The 20,277-nt window shown below is 45.2% G+C and overlaps 1 protein-coding gene across 2 annotated transcripts; it reads right to left on the reverse strand.

Moving 5' to 3' along the window:
* Window positions 1-1,544: 1,544 nt before the first annotated feature.
* Window positions 1,545-20,050, reverse strand: LOC110537144 (rapamycin-insensitive companion of mTOR). 2 transcript variants are annotated; one of them, XM_021622949.2, is made up of 37 exons: window positions 19,292-20,050; window positions 19,108-19,155; window positions 17,792-17,889; window positions 17,104-17,168; window positions 16,773-16,904; window positions 16,618-16,681; window positions 16,310-16,436; window positions 16,060-16,229; window positions 15,875-15,942; window positions 15,698-15,765; window positions 15,477-15,559; window positions 15,143-15,230; window positions 14,920-15,010; window positions 14,763-14,829; window positions 14,541-14,621; window positions 14,270-14,370; window positions 13,405-13,570; window positions 13,212-13,313; window positions 13,058-13,104; window positions 12,805-12,940; window positions 12,386-12,585; window positions 12,028-12,154; window positions 11,650-11,814; window positions 11,432-11,508; window positions 11,267-11,345; window positions 10,966-11,163; window positions 10,780-10,872; window positions 10,266-10,372; window positions 9,878-10,131; window positions 8,684-9,770; window positions 7,118-7,295; window positions 6,845-6,929; window positions 5,472-5,666; window positions 5,177-5,335; window positions 4,931-5,054; window positions 4,706-4,844; window positions 1,545-4,628 (listed from the first exon to the last, which is right to left on the reverse strand). In XM_021622949.2, exons 1-37 carry the CDS (start codon window positions 19,338-19,340, stop codon window positions 4,554-4,556), a joined length of 5,193 nt encoding a protein of 1,730 aa, XP_021478624.1. In that variant the 5' UTR covers window positions 19,341-20,050; the 3' UTR covers window positions 1,545-4,553. The 2 variants fall into 2 exon arrangements, with proteins under 2 accessions (XP_021478624.1, XP_021478625.1); XM_021622950.2 differs by having other exon boundaries at window positions 9,893-10,131; window positions 19,292-20,049.
* Window positions 20,051-20,277: the final 227 nt, after the last annotated feature.

The following is a 20,277-nucleotide window of genomic DNA, read 5'->3' on the forward strand; positions in this document are numbered from 1 at the left end:
CATGTCCCAGTTTAAGTCACCTAACAGTATGAACGCCGAAGATACAGTGCCTTGCGAAAGTATTCGGCCCCCTTGAACTTTGCGACCTTTTGCCACATTTCAGGCTTCAAACATAAAGATATAAAACTGTATTTTTTTGTGAAGAATCAACAACAAGTGGGACACAATCATGAAGTGGAACGACATTTATTGGATATTTCAAACTTTTTTAACAAATCAAAAACTGAAAAATTGGGAGCTGGGTTGGACTCCGTGCCCGGACTGGGCACCGGCGCAGAGGAAGGCTCCGGCCATGGCGCCGGGCTGAACGCCGTGCCTGGACTGGGCATCGGCGCAGAGGAAGGCCCCGGCCTTGGAGTGGGGAGACGCACTGGAGGCCTGGTGCATGGAGCTGGCACAGGTGGCACCGGACTGGTGACACTCACTTCAGGGCGAGTGCGGGGAGCTGGCACAAGACGTACCGGACTGGGGAGGCGCACTGGAGGCCTGGTGCGTGGAGCTGGCACAGGTGGCACTGGACTGGTGACACGCACTTCAGGAAGGGTGCGGAGAGCTGGCACAGGACTCACCAGACTGCTGACAGGCTCTTCAGGTCGGATGCCGTGCAGAACACCTACACAACATTTCTCTCAGCTCTCTCTCCCAACTTCTCCATTGCCTCCCTGACGGTATCTGGCTCTTCAGGGTGAGTACGGGGAGCTGGCACAGATGGCACCGGACTGATGACGACCTCTTCCACTCCGCCAACCTCCCTCATGCCCCCCCCAAAAAGAATCTTGGGGTTTCTGTGGCCGCGGTCCCCGGCGTCGTTGCTATCCTTCCACCTTCCTTGGTGTCTCCTTCCAAGGAAGGGTCTCACAACCTCCCATAATTTCTTCCCAGGTCCAAACTCCTTTACCTCTGTCATATGCTGCTTGGTGGGATATTCTGTCACAATCGTCGTAATGAGTGGACCAAGGCGCAGCGTGTGTAGAGCTCCACTTCTTTATTACTGTGAAACTTTAAACAAAAAACAATAACGAAACGTGAAAGTAGTGGTGCACATGCACAAACAAAACAATATCCCACAAACACAGGTGGGAAAAATGGTTACCTAAATATGATCTCCAATTAGAGGCAACGATTACCAGCTGCCTCTAATTGGGAACCATACAAAACACCAACATAGAAATATTGAGCTAGAACACCCCCTAGTCACGCCCTGACCAACTACACCATAGAGAACCAAGGGCTCTCTATGGTCAGGGCGTGACACAGTATACTTACAAAGAGCGGTAATGTTTTTGGAGCTGGAGATGTGAGGCGTTGCTAGGGGAGGTCTTTCCTGTAAAGCGGTGTTGAAACAGAGGATGTTTTTCCTGGTGAGAAGTTGAAGAAATTATGCAACACATGAAAACAGCCCTGGAAGTCATGGGCCAGACTGCTTAAATTACACATAAAACAAGTTAACTCCCACACACTGGTTTTGGATGATCCAACTCCATACCAAAATCTAAAGTCATTGTTGAAGACACATTGATACAATAAAATACAGTGACATATAAGTGAGTAGATTATGTTTTTATTATCAATGCATCCCTTTAATAAGAATGATTCTAATGGCCTATATAAAATGCCAAAAACATACATGGTTCTGTACAAGGAAAACCACAAATTGGGGGGAGACACAGACTTATATACATCTTCTTGAAAATGTTTTCACTTGAGGAAAAATATAAATAACACTTCTCTTATCTTTGTCTCTCTGTTCCTAAACGGTCCAGGTACAATGAAGGCTTTGTTTTCACATCCCCATACAGTGCTTTATCAGCAAAAGTCCACTTCAAATCATTCAAATGTAGACAAAGTTAAATATTTAAGTTACTACTTCCTGTTGTTTCAAACAATTGCTAGATAACAAATAATTATTGGCTTTTCAGTTTAGCTTTTTGGTCCCCAACAGAAAGTAGTACAATTATGTTCCCAAATAATTGACCTTATTCAATATATATCTGAAAACATCAGTATTATGTTCAAATGTGTCTAACTATGAAATGTACTGTAGACTTGACAAAAAAACAACATTTAACCACTATTTAGAATTTTGCAGTTTGTTGAAAAGGTGAACTGAGGTCTCTTAGAATGCAAACGTGCAAAATAAGGTTATATGAAGGTATAGTTGAGTGGGAATCTGCGATATTAAATATCCACATTTATTTTTCATTTAGAGCAGTGATCCACTATGCACATTGTGGGCTGCAACTATACAATTCTCTGCTCGCAGAGGACCTAACTTTTCAACATTACGCATTTATACAGAAAAATATTTTCTGTAGTAATTGCATACTTAGTTCATGTTGATTGCTAAGTGCAATTGCAGTGCACCCCAATCCTATTTTCACCAGTCCATTTCTCTAACCAATTCATCACTTAACCAATCCTATTTTCACCAGTCCATTTCTCTAACCAATTCATCACTTAACCAAGGCCATTTTCAACAGTAGACCTAAACACTTCCATTTTCATAAGTCATATGTGCATGTTGAAGGATTCAGTGCAGCAAGTACCATCTTCAGTCAAAGTGAATCATGTTGGAAAGGACCACACAATGGTAGCCACCACTTCTTTAAAACAGTAATGAAACAATGAGTCAACAGCTAAACAAAATTCAAACAAAAGCTGAAATATATCAAACCAGTTAATAACCTATACATGTACATTTGGGCTCACAATTAACAGGCATCTTGCATAGCAAAAAAAACCCAGTACAGTGACTGTTTTAAACCGTCATTTTACAAACATGTAGCTAGATTTCGACCCGGAAGTGGCTGAGTTTTCCAATTAAACGAGTGTTCTTATTGGACATGTTCAGGCAGTACCTGAGCTCCACTTCAAAACGTTTACTCCAGTTTCATTATTCCCCAGTTTTACCAGATTAAGAACAAGTAGACAGTGTGTAAGGAACAGCAACTAACACAGGAATTAATGGCAACTGACTGAGAAATGGAAACGGACAGGAATGGCTTCTGACTGTGGAATGGCAACTGACAGAAATGAATGGAAACTGATGGGAATGGCTACTGAATGACTGTGGAATGAAGCAGCAACTCTACATGGCCATCAAATAGTGACTGTTTTCATGAACCATGTTCTGAAGAAATGTATGACAGAAGGGGTAGCAATCATACATGTCTTCCTCCACTTTGATGAGAACCAAATCTCTTGTTTCAACCAACCCAGCACTTATATTTTAGGGTTTCAATTTCTAGGTCGTAAACAAAAATAAAATGCAGCCGTAGTTTCAATCATCAGTTGAGTAACTGACCATTAATAACTCCTCTGTGCTGAAACACACAGACAGATGTTCAATGGCAATGTTTTGGTAGATTTCACTCCTACATGTAGTTGTTCAGTTCTTAATATAAATGCTTAAAAACACAGACAAACAAAGTCCTAAACAAAATAACAAAACAAAATCCAGCAAAGGGCAAGGAGGAACATTTCCTCTTTAGCACATCAACAAATAAGAGAGACAACCACCAAACTGCATCAGTGAATGATGATCATTTGGCTGACCTGTATCTGCCGTCATTAAATAGAGCAATACCAAAAGTATTTATCACTATTCTCCTTCACTGTTCTTTGTTCAGGCGCAATGATTTTCACAATGGCATGGTCCTCTCTCCAGATGCTGAGAGGTTTTAGTGTTATGCAGAAGAACCCTACTCTTTAGTGTTTTAGTCAAAGTCAATGGATCCACTTTGGGAGAAGCCAAGCCAAAAACAACATGCTGTGGTATTTCACACCAGTGGTTGGGATGCAGTCATATATTAAAAATAACTGAGGAAGCCCTCAGGAATGATGGACCGTTTTAAGTCATTTGGATTTGATTGTGATCCAAGCTCAGTTTGTGAAGAATTTCCCAAAAAATGAGCTCTGTTAAAAACACTCATAGCTGGCTGCCATCATTTGATCAGATAAATAAAAAAAACGGAATATTTGTTCATCCTGCGTTATCATCCATCATATGTAAAACTTAGTCAATAGGAAGAACATATCCCAAATCCCAGGAGGACATACAGTGCACTCTGGTATGGAAAGGTAAGGGAGGATGTGACTCAGGCCCTACAGAGCTGTGGTTGGTAGTGACTCAAGCATTTGTGGTTGAGGGGTTAGGGTTGTGGGTTGACTGAAGTTTGAGGGTTACAAAGTCCAAGGTTCAGGGGGGTGTGGGTTGAGGGTTAAATGAAGGTTCCGGGGGTTGAGGTTTGAGGGTTAGCTGAAGGTTCCGGGGGTGGGGGTTGAGGGTTAAATGAAGGTTCCGGGGGTGGGGGTTTGAGGGTAAGCTGAAGGTTCCGGGGGTGGGGTTGACGTTTGAGGGTTAGCTGAAGGTTCCGGGGGTGGGGGTTGAGGGTTAAATGAAGGTTCCAAGGGTTGAGGTTTGAGGGTAAGCTGAAGGTTCCGGGGGTGGGGTGTGATTCAGGCTTTAGGGGTTGTGGTTGACTGGAAGATCAGTAGGGGTGACTCAGGGTTTGACAGGCTGTGAGACAGAAGGGAAGGGCAGTAGGGTTGACTCAGGGCTCAGTGGGAGGGTCGACCGGTCCATTCTTTGGGGGCTTGGAGAGGATGGCCTCTGCCTCTTCGTACATCTGAGGAAGAGACAGAAGTGACTAGAAGAACAGCCAACATGAAATGTTTATTATTTTTGAATGTGTGTGTTGTTTACCGGAATGAATGGCACGTCTTGAAAGAGCTCCTGGATGAAGCGGCGTGCGGACAGACGGAACATGCAGTGGGCAAGCAGGTAAGACACCTCAGAATAGAGACAGATGTCATCGAATGCATATGGGAATTTCTCCTTGATCCTGTCAAGACAACAGACACAGGGATATCAACCTCGGTTTGAGAGTGTGTGTGTGTGTGTGTGTGTGTGTGTGTGTGGGTCTCTTACGTTAGCAGGTTAGTCTCGTGGCCTTTGATCCCCACAGAGGAGCTGAGGTTGACCACGAGACGCAGGACCTCCTTCCTGAGGAGAACCCTGCCGGCTGGAGATTCCTCTGGAATGGACTTCACTCCTGAGGGGGAAGATAGACCGCAGAGAGCCAGTAGGTTTAGTCCATCCATCTTCAACAACAAAAGAAAACCCTTCACTTGGACAAAAGCATGATATGAGAGAAAACAAAAACATGACATTTACCCAAAATCAGTTCAGTGCTGCGGGTGCTTCCTGGGGAGCCCTGAGACACAGCATCACTGCACCCGGACACACCTGACAGTTTGGTTTGGCCCATGACCTCCAGGTGGTTCTGCACAGGCGGACCGCACCATTCTGAGAAAGGTGGTTCCTCTGTCAAGTCTGATGGAGAAACGTGAGTTTAGGTTGTTTATCGGTTTCTGACTGCTAATAATATAAACATACAAGGAAGTACAAGGATGCAAACGGCACGAATTGATAAACAGCATAATGTTCTGTGTTTGTATCTGCCGCTGACCTGGGCTGCTATTGGAAGCGCTGAAGCCGAGCACAGAGAGCCCAGTGCAGTAGAGGCAGTTGTCATCGTTGTGTTCTTGTAGACCAGTCTCCTCTGAGCCCAGCAACTTCTGCTGCTCCGCCCGGCTCACCCCCATCAGCTCTGTGATGCTCAGCTGGGAGCGAAGCACTGCATGCCTGGAGTGAGGGCTGGGGCCTGGGTGAAGGGGCACATATCCACATGATCATGCATTTCCCCCCCTTTTTATTCAAGCCTGTTGGTCCTCAGTGGACCTCCTTTATCAGTAGCAGAGCCATCATTCCTCCTGTGCTAAACTCAGTGTTATACAACTCCTAACTGAAGAAAACAGATTGTGTTGGCCCCGGGCTGTTTCTTACCATCGGAGTCTCCAGAGAAGAATTTGGCAGATCTGTCCTCAGAGGGAGGGCTGGTCCTCTTCAGGAAATATGCTGTTTCTTACCATCGGAGTCTCCAGAGAAGAATTTGGCAGATCTGTCCTCAGAGGGAGGGCTGGTCCTCTTCAGGAAATATGCTGTTTCTTACCATCGGAGTCTCCAGAGAAGAATTTGGCAGATCTGTCCTCAGAGGGAGGGCTGGTCCTCTTCAGGAAATATGCTGTTTCTTACCATCGGAGTCTCCAGAGAAGAATTTGGCAGATCTGTCCTCAGAGGGAGGGCTGGTCCTCTTCAGGAAATATGCTGTTTCTTACCATCGGAGTCTCCAGAGAAGAATTTGGCAGATCTGTCCTCAGAGGGAGGGCTGGTCCTCTTCAGGAAATATGCTGTTTCTTACCATCGGAGTCTCCAGAGAAGAATTTGGCAGATCTGTCCTCAGAGGGAGGGCTGGTCCTCTTCAGGAAATATGCTGTTTCTTACCATCGGAGTCTCCAGAGAAGAATTTGGCAGATCTGTCCTCAGAGGGAGGGCTGGTCCTCTTCAGGAAATATGCTGTTTCTTACCATCGGAGTCTCCAGAGAAGAATTTGGCAGATCTGTCCTCAGAGGGAGGGCTGGTCCTCTTCAGGAAATATGCTGTTTCTTACCATCGGAGTCTCCAGAGAAGAATTTGGCAGATCTGTCCTCAGAGGGAGGGCTGGTCCTCTTCAGGAAATATGCTGTTTCTTACCATCGGAGTCTCCAGAGAAGAATTTGGCAGATCTGTCCTCAGAGGGAGGGCTGGTCCTCTTCAGGAAATATGCTGTTTCTTACCATCGGAGTCTCCAGAGAAGAATTTGGCAGATCTGTCCTCAGAGGGAGGGCTGGTTCTCTTCAGGAAATATGCTGTTTCTTACCATCGGAGTCTCCAGAGAAGAATTTGGCAGATCTGTCCTCAGAGGGAGGGCTGGTCCTCTTCAGGAAATATGCTGTTTCTTACCATCGGAGTCTCCAGAGAAGAATTTGGCAGATCTGTCCTCAGAGGGAGGGCTGGTCCTCTTCAGGAAATATGCTGTTTCTTTTATCTAGGAACAAAACACTCAGCTTTATCCAAATATTAACATGGAGTTATGACACAACTTTAAATAGAGGTCTTAAATAGCTTGGTAAACAAATGACATTTATTGTAAAATATCTAGAATAGAAGTAAAATAAAAGGAGGGATGAGAGGGGAAAGAGGGTTCAGAGAGAGGGGTCATACGATGGTCAGTACCTGGAACATGTTGTTAATGTCCACTGGCAGCGCCAGGCCGATGAAGTCATCAGAGCTGCCGTAGGTGGCGCTGGACACCATGGATCTCACAGAGGAGGACCGCTGCAGAGTGTTCTGGCTGATGGGGCTCAGCAGATCCTCCTTGTCCAGGGAGGCAAAACTCAGAGCCTTCAGGAACCTGGAGATAAAAGAAACATTCAGTGAGTTAGGAGGCAGGAAAGGTCCACCTGCTCGTCTTATACCTCATTCCAAAATCATATTAGTTTGTGGGACAAACCATTCTGACACTACAGACATTTTTTGTGAGAAGACCAATTTTCCTGTGTCTTGTGGTCTGATAATCACCACTGTAGCTCAGCAACCTTCCACCGCTATGCACTAGGCTGACATAGGAAGATGCAGTGGATTGAGACACAGCCCATGCAAAAAAACAAATACACTATACATTCAAACTTATGTGGACACCCCTTCAAATGATTGGATTCAGCTGTTTCAGCCAGACCTGTTGCTGACAGGTGTAATAAATCGAGTACACAGCCATACAATCTTCATAGACAAACATTGGCAGTATAATGGCCCGTACTAAAGAGTTCAGTGACGTTCAATGTGGCACTGTCATTGGTTGCCACTTTCCAACAAGTCAGTTCATCAAATTTCTACCCTGCTAGAGCTGTCCCGGTAAACTGTTAAAGTGCTGTTGAAGTGGAAGCGTTTAGGAGCAACAACGGTTAAACCATGAAGTGGTAGGCCACAAAAGCTCACAGACCGGAACAGCCGAGTGCTGAAGCGCGTAAAAATCGTCTGTCCTCGGTTACAACACTCGCTACCGAGTTCCAAACTGCCTTTGGAAGCAACGTCAGCACAATAACTGTTCGTCGGGAGCTTCATGAAATGGATTTCCATGGCCGAGCAGACGCACACAAGCCTAAGATCACCATGCGCAATGCCAAGTGTTGGCTGGAGTGGTGTAAAGCTCGCCGCCACTGGACTCTGGAGCAGTGGAAACGCCTTCTCTGGAGTGATGAATCACGATTCACCTTCTGGAAGTCCGACGGACCAATCTGGATTTGGCAGATGCCAGGAAAACGCTACCTGCCCCAATGCACAGTGCCAACTGTAAAGTTTGGTGGAGGAGGAATAATAGTCTAGGGCTGTTTTTCATGGTTTGGGCCAGGCCCCTCAGTTCCAGTGGAAAAAAAAGGGAAATCTTAACACTACAGCATACAATGATATTCTATACGATTCTGTGCTTACAAGTTTGTCGCAACAGTTTGGGCAAGACCCTTTCCTGTTTCAGGAAAACAACACTCAATATTTCAGGAGATTACAGAAGGAAAACCTAATTCAAGCCAGAGCAGAGGTCAAACTCAGTTGATCTTGTCATCAAAGAATAAGAAGCCTCTAAAGAGAAAGAGGAGCAACAAGAGGAAGTAAGAGAAAGGGCAACTGAAGATCTGAGAAAGAGGGAGGGGGGAGTATTCAGAGAAGTAGTAGTTAGTACTAGTCATGGGAGATTCTAGGAAAGGAGTTCTTAAGGGAGTGTGTGTGTGTGTGTGTGTGTGTTACCGCCGTGGGGTGAGTCTGGAGTCCAGGCTGCCTGTCTTCATGGTGATGGTATCAGTGAAGAGCACGTCTTTGGCTGGGGAGGCCAGAGCCTCGCTGTGGGACAGGGACGAGTGGATCCTCTGCTGCTGCAGCCTCTTCAGAGTAGCATAGCCCAGCGCATCACGCTGACTGGCGTACGTGTCACAGGAAGTGGCGTACTTCAGCGTGGCGTAGCCCAGCGCATCGCGGGAGTTGGAGTACATGAGGCTGCAGTCCGTCAGGCCGCTCAGGGTGGTCAACGAAGGCGACTTGAGAGACTGGGCGCGGCGGGGGAGGGTGTGGGAGGAGCCGGGGGGCACCAGGGAGGTAGAGCTAGATTTGGACAGGGAGGAGAGGTGGGCGGTGTGGGGCTGGGGGGTGAGGGAGGTCAGGGTTTGGATGGTCTGGGCGCTGATCACACTGTTGAGGCTGACACCGTCCGTGTCGATGGTGGAGGGCAGGGTCTCCCTGGAGGGGCTGGAACTCATAGAGCTGATGCCGCTGGTGGTCGTGTCCGTGTTGAAGCTCTGACTGCGCGATTTAAACTGAGCCCCCCCGCCCCCTCCGGACGGGCCATCCCCGGCCAGGCGTTCCCGGCTAGTCTGCTCTCTCTGGTTCTCCCCCACCCCCACCCCTGACCCTCCTACCCCCACTGACCGGCCTGGCAGCCTCCCCTCCCCATCTCCCTCACCGAAGTTGGGGGTGCTGCCCTGGTTTTCAGGGGTCTTGCTTTCTAGGTTGACAGAGGGGCTTTTGGGCAGGTGGCCGTCATTATAGATTGGGAAGACATCTGAAGATCCAAAGGTGTAGCTGGGTTCAGTAACGGTGCGTTTGCGCCCCTGATCCTCCTCCATCCCTCCTCCGTGGTCCCTGGTGGTGCCCTTGGGGTCGCTGGTGCTGCGCAGCATCTTCCCGGAGAGCGACAGAGAGTGGAGGAGGCGGTTACGGAAGTGGCTGGAAGCCAGGAGGGTGAAGGGGCTGCGGTCCTTGTACTTGGGTCTCATGTACATGGGAGGATCGTCCGACAGGTCACAGTTCTCCAGCCGCTCATCGTCCATGATGTACATACCTGGAAATGACCACTCAAGGTTAACTCTTAGTAGTATGGAGTAAACATTTGGCGATACTGTACAGGTTAAAAACAAATGAATACCAGTACTATGATTACAGACTTACTGGGCTGAGACTTACTGGGCTGTGTGGAGTCACTCTCACTGTTGTGTCTAGAGCTGGTGGAGTCAGAGGCGAGGCTGAGGGTGGAAGGGACAGAGGACAGCAGGCTGGGCGGGTTGGGGGAGGGCTCCATGTCGTCTGGGACAACGGGCCACAGCGTCCGCCGGCTGTGTCTTACAGCGTCCCAGCCGTGCTGCTTCAGCATGTCACAGCCCTGACGTGTCTTTGAGATCAGCCCCAACACGTACAGACATGTCCTACACAGAAACAGCAGACAGACATTATAGAGAGATCCTGGACAGAGATCTAGTACTCTTTTGGGACAGTACAAGCATGCTGCTTCGTTAGAAGCACCTTGAATATTGGAGTTGCAAATATCAATGTGCCTTACCCCCTGATGGAGAGAACCTCACAGTGCTGGGCCAGAACCACTATGTCAGGGATCACCCCCTCCTCCTGTAAGAGGTTCAACCCCCAGTTTGATGACCCTATGTTACCCTGGAAACAAACAGTTTAACAACATTAATACTCATGTTATTATGAAAACTATGTGAGAATCTTATCAATAATTGGCACATATCTGTTGTCATCAGAGTTCCACAGTTATGGTAGTTATTATTCTCCATTATTCGAGCCCTGAATGCAGATTGGCTGACAGCCGTGGTATATGAGAGCGTATAGCATGGGTATGACAAAACATTTGTTTTTATTGCTTTAATTACTTTAGTAACCAGCTTATAATAGCAATAAGGCACCTTAGGGGTTTGTGTTATATGGCCAATATACCATGGCTAATGGCTGTATACAGGCACTCCGCGATGCGTCGTGCATAAGAACAGCCCTTAGCTGTGGTATATTGGCCATATACTACACCCCCTCGGGCCTTATTGCTTAATTATACTGACCAAGGCCCAAAGTGCTGCCTTTAGCTGTTTAATGCCCTCCCACTTGTCCAGCATTGGGGAACGGACAGTGTAGCTTAGGTCAGGAACCACATTCTGAAGAGAAAGACGAAAAGGGTTTATACGCATTATGCTTATAATTGCTCCTCGACTAGTGTAATAGTGAATGGTTCAAGTAGATGAAGTTACCTGGACTTCCAGTAGATGGCAGCCTGTCTTATCATGGACAAGCTGGCCATACAGATGAACAGGAAGATAAACGTTTGGCCTCTGTAACCTTTGGTTGCTTCGGCGTACATAGTTGTCTCCATCGACAGGCTTGCGGTACGTGGTGAGAGCCTCGTTCAGCTGCTCCTCTATCATGTCCACATACTTCAGGTTATAGTCCTGCAAAACACAATGATATAAACATGAGTTTTCTATGCTTTCATGTGACAGCGAAAAGATGCAAATCATCATTTATGGCATTGTTGGTTGAGTATAAATGTACCTTCTGCCATTTCTCTAGCTGCTTGGTGACGTAGCCCCTCTCACTTAGGTAGGAGAAGCCCTTTGGAATGGACAAGAACCTGGAGATAAGAATCACAGCGGTCAGAGACAAAGGGACCTAATACAGAAAAGCAAACAATAGCTCAGTTTTCTCCCAGCAGCTTACCGTAGCAGCAGCAGGACACCCTTGTCCCCCAGGTGTGTGAGAGCTGGCTTCATCTGGATCAGAGCATGGAGGTTTGCCTGGAGGGAAAAAAACACCAGCTAACACACTTCTGGACTCAAAAGCTGCTGGACTAAAGTACAAGACTAAGGTATAACAGTGCCCAGGAAACAGCACATAGCAAGGTACCACAACAGACACTCAGGCCCCTCATCCCTCACCTTGTCCTCACAGGCCTCGTCCAGTATGTCCAACGCCTCCATGGAGATGGTCTTGTTGCGGTCGTGGAGCTGGGTGACCAGCAGCTCGATGCCCCAGTTACTGAAGAACTCCACATTGGCACGAAGCAACACTCGCAGGTGTTTAGTGGCATACAACCTGCAGTTCTGTGGCACACCAACAGAGGGCGGAAGAGGACAGACTGTCATTCAAAAACACTAACATATGCTCCACTGAAAACACAACAAACCAAATTGCTCATAATGTTGCTTTCCAAACACCTGTGCAAGCTACTCCGACCACCTCTAGGAAACCAAGATTTATCAATTAATGTTTGAATTCCATCTGTGTGTTTTCTGTGTTAGTGGTGGGGTTCTTACGTCAGTGGCAGCAGTGAGGATCTTGGACAGGATGACCCTGGACAGCCCGTCACGGCTGTAGTCCAGTATGGAGACAGTGAGTTTCAGCAGGTGGTCCTGATTTTTCAGAGTACAGATGTTCAACAGGCTAGTAGGAGAGCACAGGATACAGAGAATCAATGTACTGCTCCATACACACTCCAACACAATGACTTGAGTGAAGATGAAGTGAGTGTGAAACAGGACAAAGGAAACTCTCTTCAGCAGCTTAAAAAGGCATCTTTAAATGGGACAGTTTCCAAGATATTAGGGATCTCCCAAGAGGTACGATCAGAGTACATGTTTGGAAAAACAGACTAGTGGACGGTGAGAGACTGACCACTGGAAGACACTGCACTTCTCCAGCATCTTGACGCCGTGCGGGTGTGAGGAAAGAGTGCCCAGGAACAGGAAGTAGTGCTGGCTGAGAGTGGTGAGCAACCCGTTGCTCTGGAGACCGCGGTCAGGCTTGAGCCCAGAGGAAGAGGAGAGCCATTGGACTATGTCCTTCACCAGGTCCTCCAGGTATGCCTGCCCATCCTGACACACAGACAGGGGTAATGTTTAGGTAATGTTGGACATTGATAGAGAGGTCACGTAAAGTCATGTAACTCATTTTTTATTATCAATAGAGTTCCAATATAAAATTGTTTAACTTTGTGTACGTATCATTAATAGGTCTGGATAGTGCAATTCTAGTCTGCTGTGGGTAAATATCAGTAGTCTATTCAAATTTTGCCTCATAGTAAACCCTCTCACCTCCTCAGACTCCAGGAGGAACTCGATGAACTGACATCCTACCACAGTGAGCTGCCTGGCCTTACTGTGGTCCAGCTCCAGGCTGGCGTACAGCTTACTGCTGGGCTTATAGAAGAACAGCAGCCTGCGTACAAACCTGCAGAAACAGAACCCGGGGTCAGACAGAGGGGGAACCCGGTGTCAGACAGAGAGAACATTTGGTTTGCTACAGTTACAAACAGGAGGTGAAAGAAGTGGTTATAATGGTACTTACCTGTGCATTTGTTCATCTTTATTGCTCCGCAGGTTAACGTTTGGCCACTACAGATGGGAAAAGGAAACATTTAAAAAAATAACAATTATAAAAGGACAGTATTGTAAAAGATACTAACTGGAATAAGTATTTATTGCAGTTGTAGTCCACTCACCTTCAATATTGTTGCGATGAGAACCCAGTTCCAGTCCAGGTTCTCTTTGTGGTTGAGGATGTGGCTGTCTCTCAGGTTCATCATAAGAGCATCCTCAGTGTCCTTCAATGCAAACAAGGACAGCATTACAAATACCACTCCAAGAAAACCAAGAAGCTTGTGTTACAACACAGGGGCATGGTTTGATATGTACCTTAATGACAAAGATATCTCTCTGTGGTCTAAAGTGCTGGTCTCTACAGTAGTGAGAAGCCTTCGATTTGCAGATGATGTGGTCCAGGTACAGGCTGTTGGGTTTGGGTCCTCTCTTCTTCTTCTCGTGGAAACGTTTCAGGTAGTTGACCGCTGCACTCGCCCGTCTGAAAAATTATGAAAACAGTTGTTGTGTCAGTGTCCGTGTTAATAATATGAAATTCTTGTAGCACATGCATTGGATGTACAAAACATTAGGAACACCTTCCTAATTTGAGTTGCATGGACTCTACAAGGGGTCGAAAGCATTCCACAGGGATGCTGGCCCATGTTGACTACAATGCTTCCCACGGTTGTGTCAAGTTGGCTGGATGTCCTTTGGGTGGTGGACCATTCTTGATACACACAGGAAACTGTTGAGAGTGAAAAACCCAGCAACATTTAAGTTGTTGACACACTCAAAGTCCATTGAAAGGCACTTAAATATTGTGTCTTGCCCAGTCACCCTCTGAATGACACACATACACAATCCATGTCCATGTCTCAAGGCTTAAAAATCCTTCTTTAACTTGTCTGCTCCCCTTCATCTACACTGATTGAAGTGGATTTAACAAGTGACATCAATAAGGGATCATAGCTTTCAGCTGAATTCACCTGGTCAGTCTGTCATGGAAAGAGCAGATGTTCTTAATGTTTTGTACACTCAGTGTATATTGTTAAATGAGGATTAGGTTAGGGAGTTTCATGTAACTAATCATACAGTCTTTTCTCCTGTCTGCGAGAGAGTAAATTCCTCACAATGGTCCCTGTCTATAGTGACCCCAAGAAATGTCCTCAGTACTCTATGGTAGGTAGTTGTCACTCACAGTCTCTTCTCCTGGGCGATGTCGAAGGAGGCAGCCTTGTTGATGAGTGTGGGTAGACAGTGCAGGTGGTGGCTGTGGGAGTGGGGGAGGATGGTGTTGGCCTGGGAGGGAAACAGAAATAAACAGTTACAACAACAATGGGGACCATGCAAAACAAATTCAAAATTGGGACAATGAAAAAAGTGTCAAAAACTCCTAGAGCATATCCTCCTCTGGACCAGCTCGCTGACCTCACAATGTTAACAGCTGAGCAAACAGGGAGTTGAGTTACCATGTGAAGCAGTTCTCCCAGTAGAATGATGGCTCGCACAGAGATGGGGTCATCAGTGCTTGTGATAACCTCAACGAGACCCTGTTGAGAGGTGCACAGGCTTTACACGACAGACAATAGCGGTTTGTGTGTGGGATCTTTAGGTACCAATAGACAGATATGCAAATGCCATTTTTGGTTGAATATACACAAACTTAGCGATCCTGATATTGATGACCATACCTCAAGAAGTCCACTCTTGATGAAGGCAGACAGTACCAACGCCAGGTAATTATCCATTAAGTCAGGCCTAAGGGCAGTAAGAGAACAAATTGATTTTATGCAGACAATGTTTTCCTCAATCATGAGTTAAAGAGTTCAAATAAGTGATGGTTCTTACCTTGATCGAGCTCGATGTGGAAGGATAACTTTAGCTTCAGAAGCCACAAAGCCATCTGATAACCTCCAATTGTCTTGGAACCTGCTAGGGTCTACAGGAGGAATATAGACAAGTATCCTTTGTTACCTAATAATACATGGTACATGAGATATATGATAAGAAAAGAAAGGCTCTTAACTTGAATAAAGACACAAAAAGTGAAAAAAAGTGACATTGTACCCACCCACACTGATAAGTGCTTCAATAAAGTCTGCAGTCGCAACTGGCATGGGGAGCCGGAATATATCATATATCACCTCTAACAAGCCTTTCTGTGGGAGGTCGAGAGGAACCAGATTTACACACATTAATAGAGACTTCATTCATTTCATGACAAGACAGAAAATAATGAGTTTTAGGGGTGTGCCCTACATCATTCTTACATTAAACTGAGTAACATTGTTATCGATGTTATTGAGCACAACCATAAAGTAATCTTGAGGTAAACTGGAGGACACTGCATTCTCTTTCACCTCAGTTGTCAGGTGCTGATAATGTTTATTTGATGCTATACTTACCCTTACTTCCATATTTGGTATACAGAGCAGGCCAATAAGAGACTGGATCCCAGAGTTGCCTGACTTGCACAGGTTAATGATGCCTGGAGTGAGATGTAGAGAGTAGGGTCAGATAGGAACATGTTCATCCTGTTTATACCACACCACTAATATCACATAAGAGCTATCAGGGTATATACACACTCAAACTTAGATATCATTGATGAAGGGGTAAAGTTTACCTGACCAGGAGCGAAAGGAAGCAACTATGGACATTTTACTTGCCAGGAAACGAGCCTCCCTGTCTTCCCTGGGGTGGACATCAAAATGCATGATTAAAATCTCCCAAATTATTGACACTCCATAAAATACACTGCATAGGACATAATTAAATATACTGCACTATCATGCACACTGACTTGAGCTGCCCCTCTGCCGTGTCTGCATTGTGTCTGTAGTGGAAGTCAGTGTAAGGGGCCAGGATTTGCTGGAAGAGAAACAGAAAAAGAACAATCTCATTCAATGAGGAAATAATCCAATTCATCAAATTCCTGTTAATGAATGCTGCTCTTTGTGTGCAAGAGTGTATGTGTGTTGTCAGTACCTCGAGCTCCACATCCGAGTGCACATACTGGCGTGTGTGTGGGTGGTTGAGGAGGTGTAGGATGGTAGTGATGAGTGCCTCGTTGATGCGGCTCAGCTGACAGTCGATCACGTTCTTCAGAATGGTGCTGAGACCACGCCTCTGGGCCACCACCACAGGGTTCTTCACAGCTGCAGAACAAATGAATCACACAGGGTTTAACCATACCACCTATAGTATAGATAAGTGTGTGTGTTTGCTCGTCACCTACCAAGTTCACAGATGATGGCGATACAGGCGCGAACCATGCGGTCTCGCTCCTGTAGCCCATCGTTGCCCACGGCAATGAGGGAGTTGGTGACAGACGAGGGGAAGAGCAGTGCATTCACAGTGATCATCTGTAGAGGGACAGCAGAGAGGGGACAGATGTGTCTCACACTCATCTCACATAGTAGTACTCGGGTGATAGAGGGATGTTTATGTTTACCAGATAGACATCTAACTGGTCACATCTCTACATATTACCGAACGGTACATTACGAATATCAATTTAGTTAGGGAGAGGCTGGGGTGTCTCACCTTTCGCACCAGCCTGAGAGCCTGTGTCCTCTCCACCTCATTGCTTTGCTGGATGTCTATGCACCTGGAGAGAAAAATACACAATTAGTGGTTGAAAGGTTAAGTGGGCTCAACATTGGCATAAGACACACACACAGCATAGATGTAGCACTCACCTGGCGATCAGGTAGTCCACCTGAAGACGGAGGACCTTCTGGAGAATAGTGCTGTCTCTGATCAGGTAGCGTAGAGCCCTCAGCCCTGCAGCTCGCACTTCCTTAGCCTCGTTCAACAGCGCTAACCGGAGACTAGAACAGGGGAAGGACGGAAAGTATAAGTGTGTATATATATATATATATATATATATAAATATAGATAGATAGAATGAGGAACAATGAATCTGCATTTTAAATCATGGTATAGTGGAAACATCCCTAAATCAACCAAGAGAAACAGCTAGTACTGTACATGTAGCACTGGTGAAGATTCATTTCTCAAAAGACTCACCAAATTATGATCTCTTCATGTGTAAACCCAAGCTTCTCTTCTGAGTGGCCGACCTTGCAGAGAAGCTGTGACAGATGGAAAAAAAACTAACTGATAAGAACACATCCAAACACAAACATTACATCCACTTAAAGGGATTATTTGCGATTTTGGGAATGAGGACTCGTGGATACCATTTTTAGGTCTATGTGTCCAGTATGAAGGAAGTTCGAAGTAGTTTCACAAGCCAATAGTAATTAGAGTTAACGCAATGACTGGTTGTCTATGGGCATCTGAATGGCATGCTAGCAGACACCATAGACTTCCAGTCATTTCACTAATGCTAGGTAGAAGTTGAGCTAGCACTCGTTAGTAACTTCCTTCAAACTTCACGTAAACATATAAAAACGGTATCTGTGAGTTCATCTGACTCTGGGGAAGTAGATAAAGGGACTCATTGCCAAAATCCTAAAGTATCCCTTTGCAGTCTTTCCAACACTCGGTCCTTGGGACCCCAAGGTGTGCACGTTTTTGTTTTTGCCCTAGCACTACAAAGCTGATTCAAATAATCAAAGCTTAATGATGAGATGATTATTTGAATCAGCTGTGTAGTACTAGGGCAACAACCAAAACGTGAACACTTGGGGTCCCCAGGACTGAGTTTGGGAAACACTGCTTTAATGGTCTGCTGAGATGTTGCCCCACAAACCTTTATGAAGTTGTTCAGGTGACCGAGTTTGCGCATGTTGGAGACTCCTTGTTGCTTGGCAACATTCTGTAGGATTTCCCGGAGGTTGTCTGAAGGATCTGAAATGATTCATCAAGGTCAATAAGTGGTCAGTAAGTTTATTCACCTGGCTCAACTCTTTTCCAAAACATGACAGTAACAAAACACACAGTGTTCAGGTGAGACCAGCATGAGCATGACAAAGCCTCATTAGTGAATGTGACCAGCAATAAACTGGAAACAGAAAGACATTTGGGATCAGGGCACACCTAAATAAAAAGGTAGCCCCACCGAAAGAAGAGTTTGTAATGACACAATACTGTAAAGTCTGGTGTGAATAAAAGTACCCACAGGTTCTATATACATGGTAGGGTGTTATTTGAAGGTCCCTGTTCAACAAATTGTACCATGTTGTGATGTCAACACTACTTGGGATAAATGCAAAACATGTGTTTGAGGAACAGGGTTTAATCAAATATATTCAACTAAAATTCAGAATGTTAGCACTGTAGTTTGTCTGTTTGAAAACAACCATGCCATGTTTATTATATCCTGGGGTAAACGATTCTTCAGAGTGAGGTTAGCAATAGACAAATTAGAGCTATAAATGATTAAAACATTACAATTCTTCAATGGCCAGAATGTATTATTCTATGCTTCAGACAAGTGACTTCAATTTTGGAGCATGAAGTGAATTAGTGTAAAGTGTCCCCGAGGAAATATAGGCTATCACAGGGACAGTGTATTTCTGTAAAAAGGACAGTTACATTTTCTCCCATGATGTAAAAACATAAACACTGCATAAAGGTCCTTAGCATTTGGATCATGATGATAAGGTAGGACAGTCCTAACTGCTGCTATTAAGCTTCAATACAAGGCATGGGCCTATTCTACAAAAATCAAGGAACGGACTGGGACACATTTCTCAAGTTGAAAACCAGTGGCATTGAATTAGCGTTGAATTGTAGCTATACAAGCCATATTCAGGAAGATAGAAACAATGAATGACATTAGTTAGAATCCTATCTATTTCGCTATCACTGTTAGCTATTACTGCAAATCAGATTCATCCAAACAACAATGTGATGATAATGTTATGAATTACTGCTAGCTATGCTAACTAGCTAAATGTAAATAAAGGGGAAAGAAACCCTGTTAGTAACAAGGATGTTGTATGCAGATACATTAGGATGTTCGGCCATTTATTAGCTAGCTAGCAGTATTTTAATAATAGGATAGCTATCTACGATTCAATAAATGGGATGCTGAATATCCCATTTCTAATCTGATTCACCCACCTCTGGAAAGATCGAGTGGTACATTTTCCTCCCCACTGTCATTCCGACCTGTCAAAGCAAAGCAAGCACAACAACCAATAAAGGTTAGTAGTGAGACCACAACTAACAGGCACAATGAAAGTTCAGCTTTATGTTTTGGAGGATTGCTAATCTCTGGTCCAGATTGAAATATCTCTTGTCTCACCTCGCATCCGAACGCTTCGGCTCGGACGGCCTCGGATGCTGACCGCCATCTTTCCAGAATCATTCAGCACTAACCGGATCGGAATCAACAGGGATTATCGCGAGAAATCCCGCACTCATTGCCTCTTGCCCAACCACAGTTGTCTCATGAAAGAAAAACTATTTTTTGCAGCAAATATATACATGATGTGTTTATGTGTTTTGCATGTGTGCTCTCTGTCTGCACCTTGCAATCCAGACATTTCGTGTATTCATTATTTGAGGACAGTGTGGATTTATGACAGCCGGAATTCGGCAAGTTTTTGTTGTGTTTCTGTCTGGCCCGTAATTCTCTGAAATGTATTGTATGATTTTGGTACCTGGAAATGTGTCTCCTGTCCTACGTACAGCCAAAGACGCAAGTTTACATTTGGAAGTTGTTAGGAGTACTTCCCTACTTCCACAGTGTGATGCGACGTTGCGCCACTGAGGTATATTAACCATAGACTTAGATAGATGTCGCATCATTGTATAGGCCCCATTATGGTGACTGTAAGAGCAGGGCAGCGCAATCTCCATTTTGAAGTAATACATTTTCTTATTCCACTACTTGTATGAGTCTCAAAGGACGTATAACTCCGAAGCATCCATTTAGAACTTCCACTCGCCACCAAATATGGTGATGAGAGGAAGTCCAGTGGCAGGCAGTGTGAGAAGATAGATGAAGCTAGATGAAAATTGAACAAAGTTCTGGAAATGTTTCTGTTCCCAAAACTAAAATATTGTTTTGTTGACCCTTTGCCATTTAAAAAAAAAAGTGCTTATAAGGAATGCAAGGGTGAATTTCTTGACTACATACATGCACTTAACAGAGAAGGCATTCCCTAACGGAAATATGCAAATAATGCTAAAATGCACCAATAGGATCTCACTAGCTTTTGGTTGACTCTGCCCACCTAATTTATTTATTTGTATTTATTTTATTTAACCTTTATTTAAACAGGGAGT

The sequence above is a fragment of the Oncorhynchus mykiss genome, chromosome 12 (assembly GCF_013265735.2).
Source record: "Oncorhynchus mykiss isolate Arlee chromosome 12, USDA_OmykA_1.1, whole genome shotgun sequence".
NCBI lineage: Eukaryota > Metazoa > Chordata > Actinopteri > Salmoniformes > Salmonidae > Oncorhynchus > Oncorhynchus mykiss.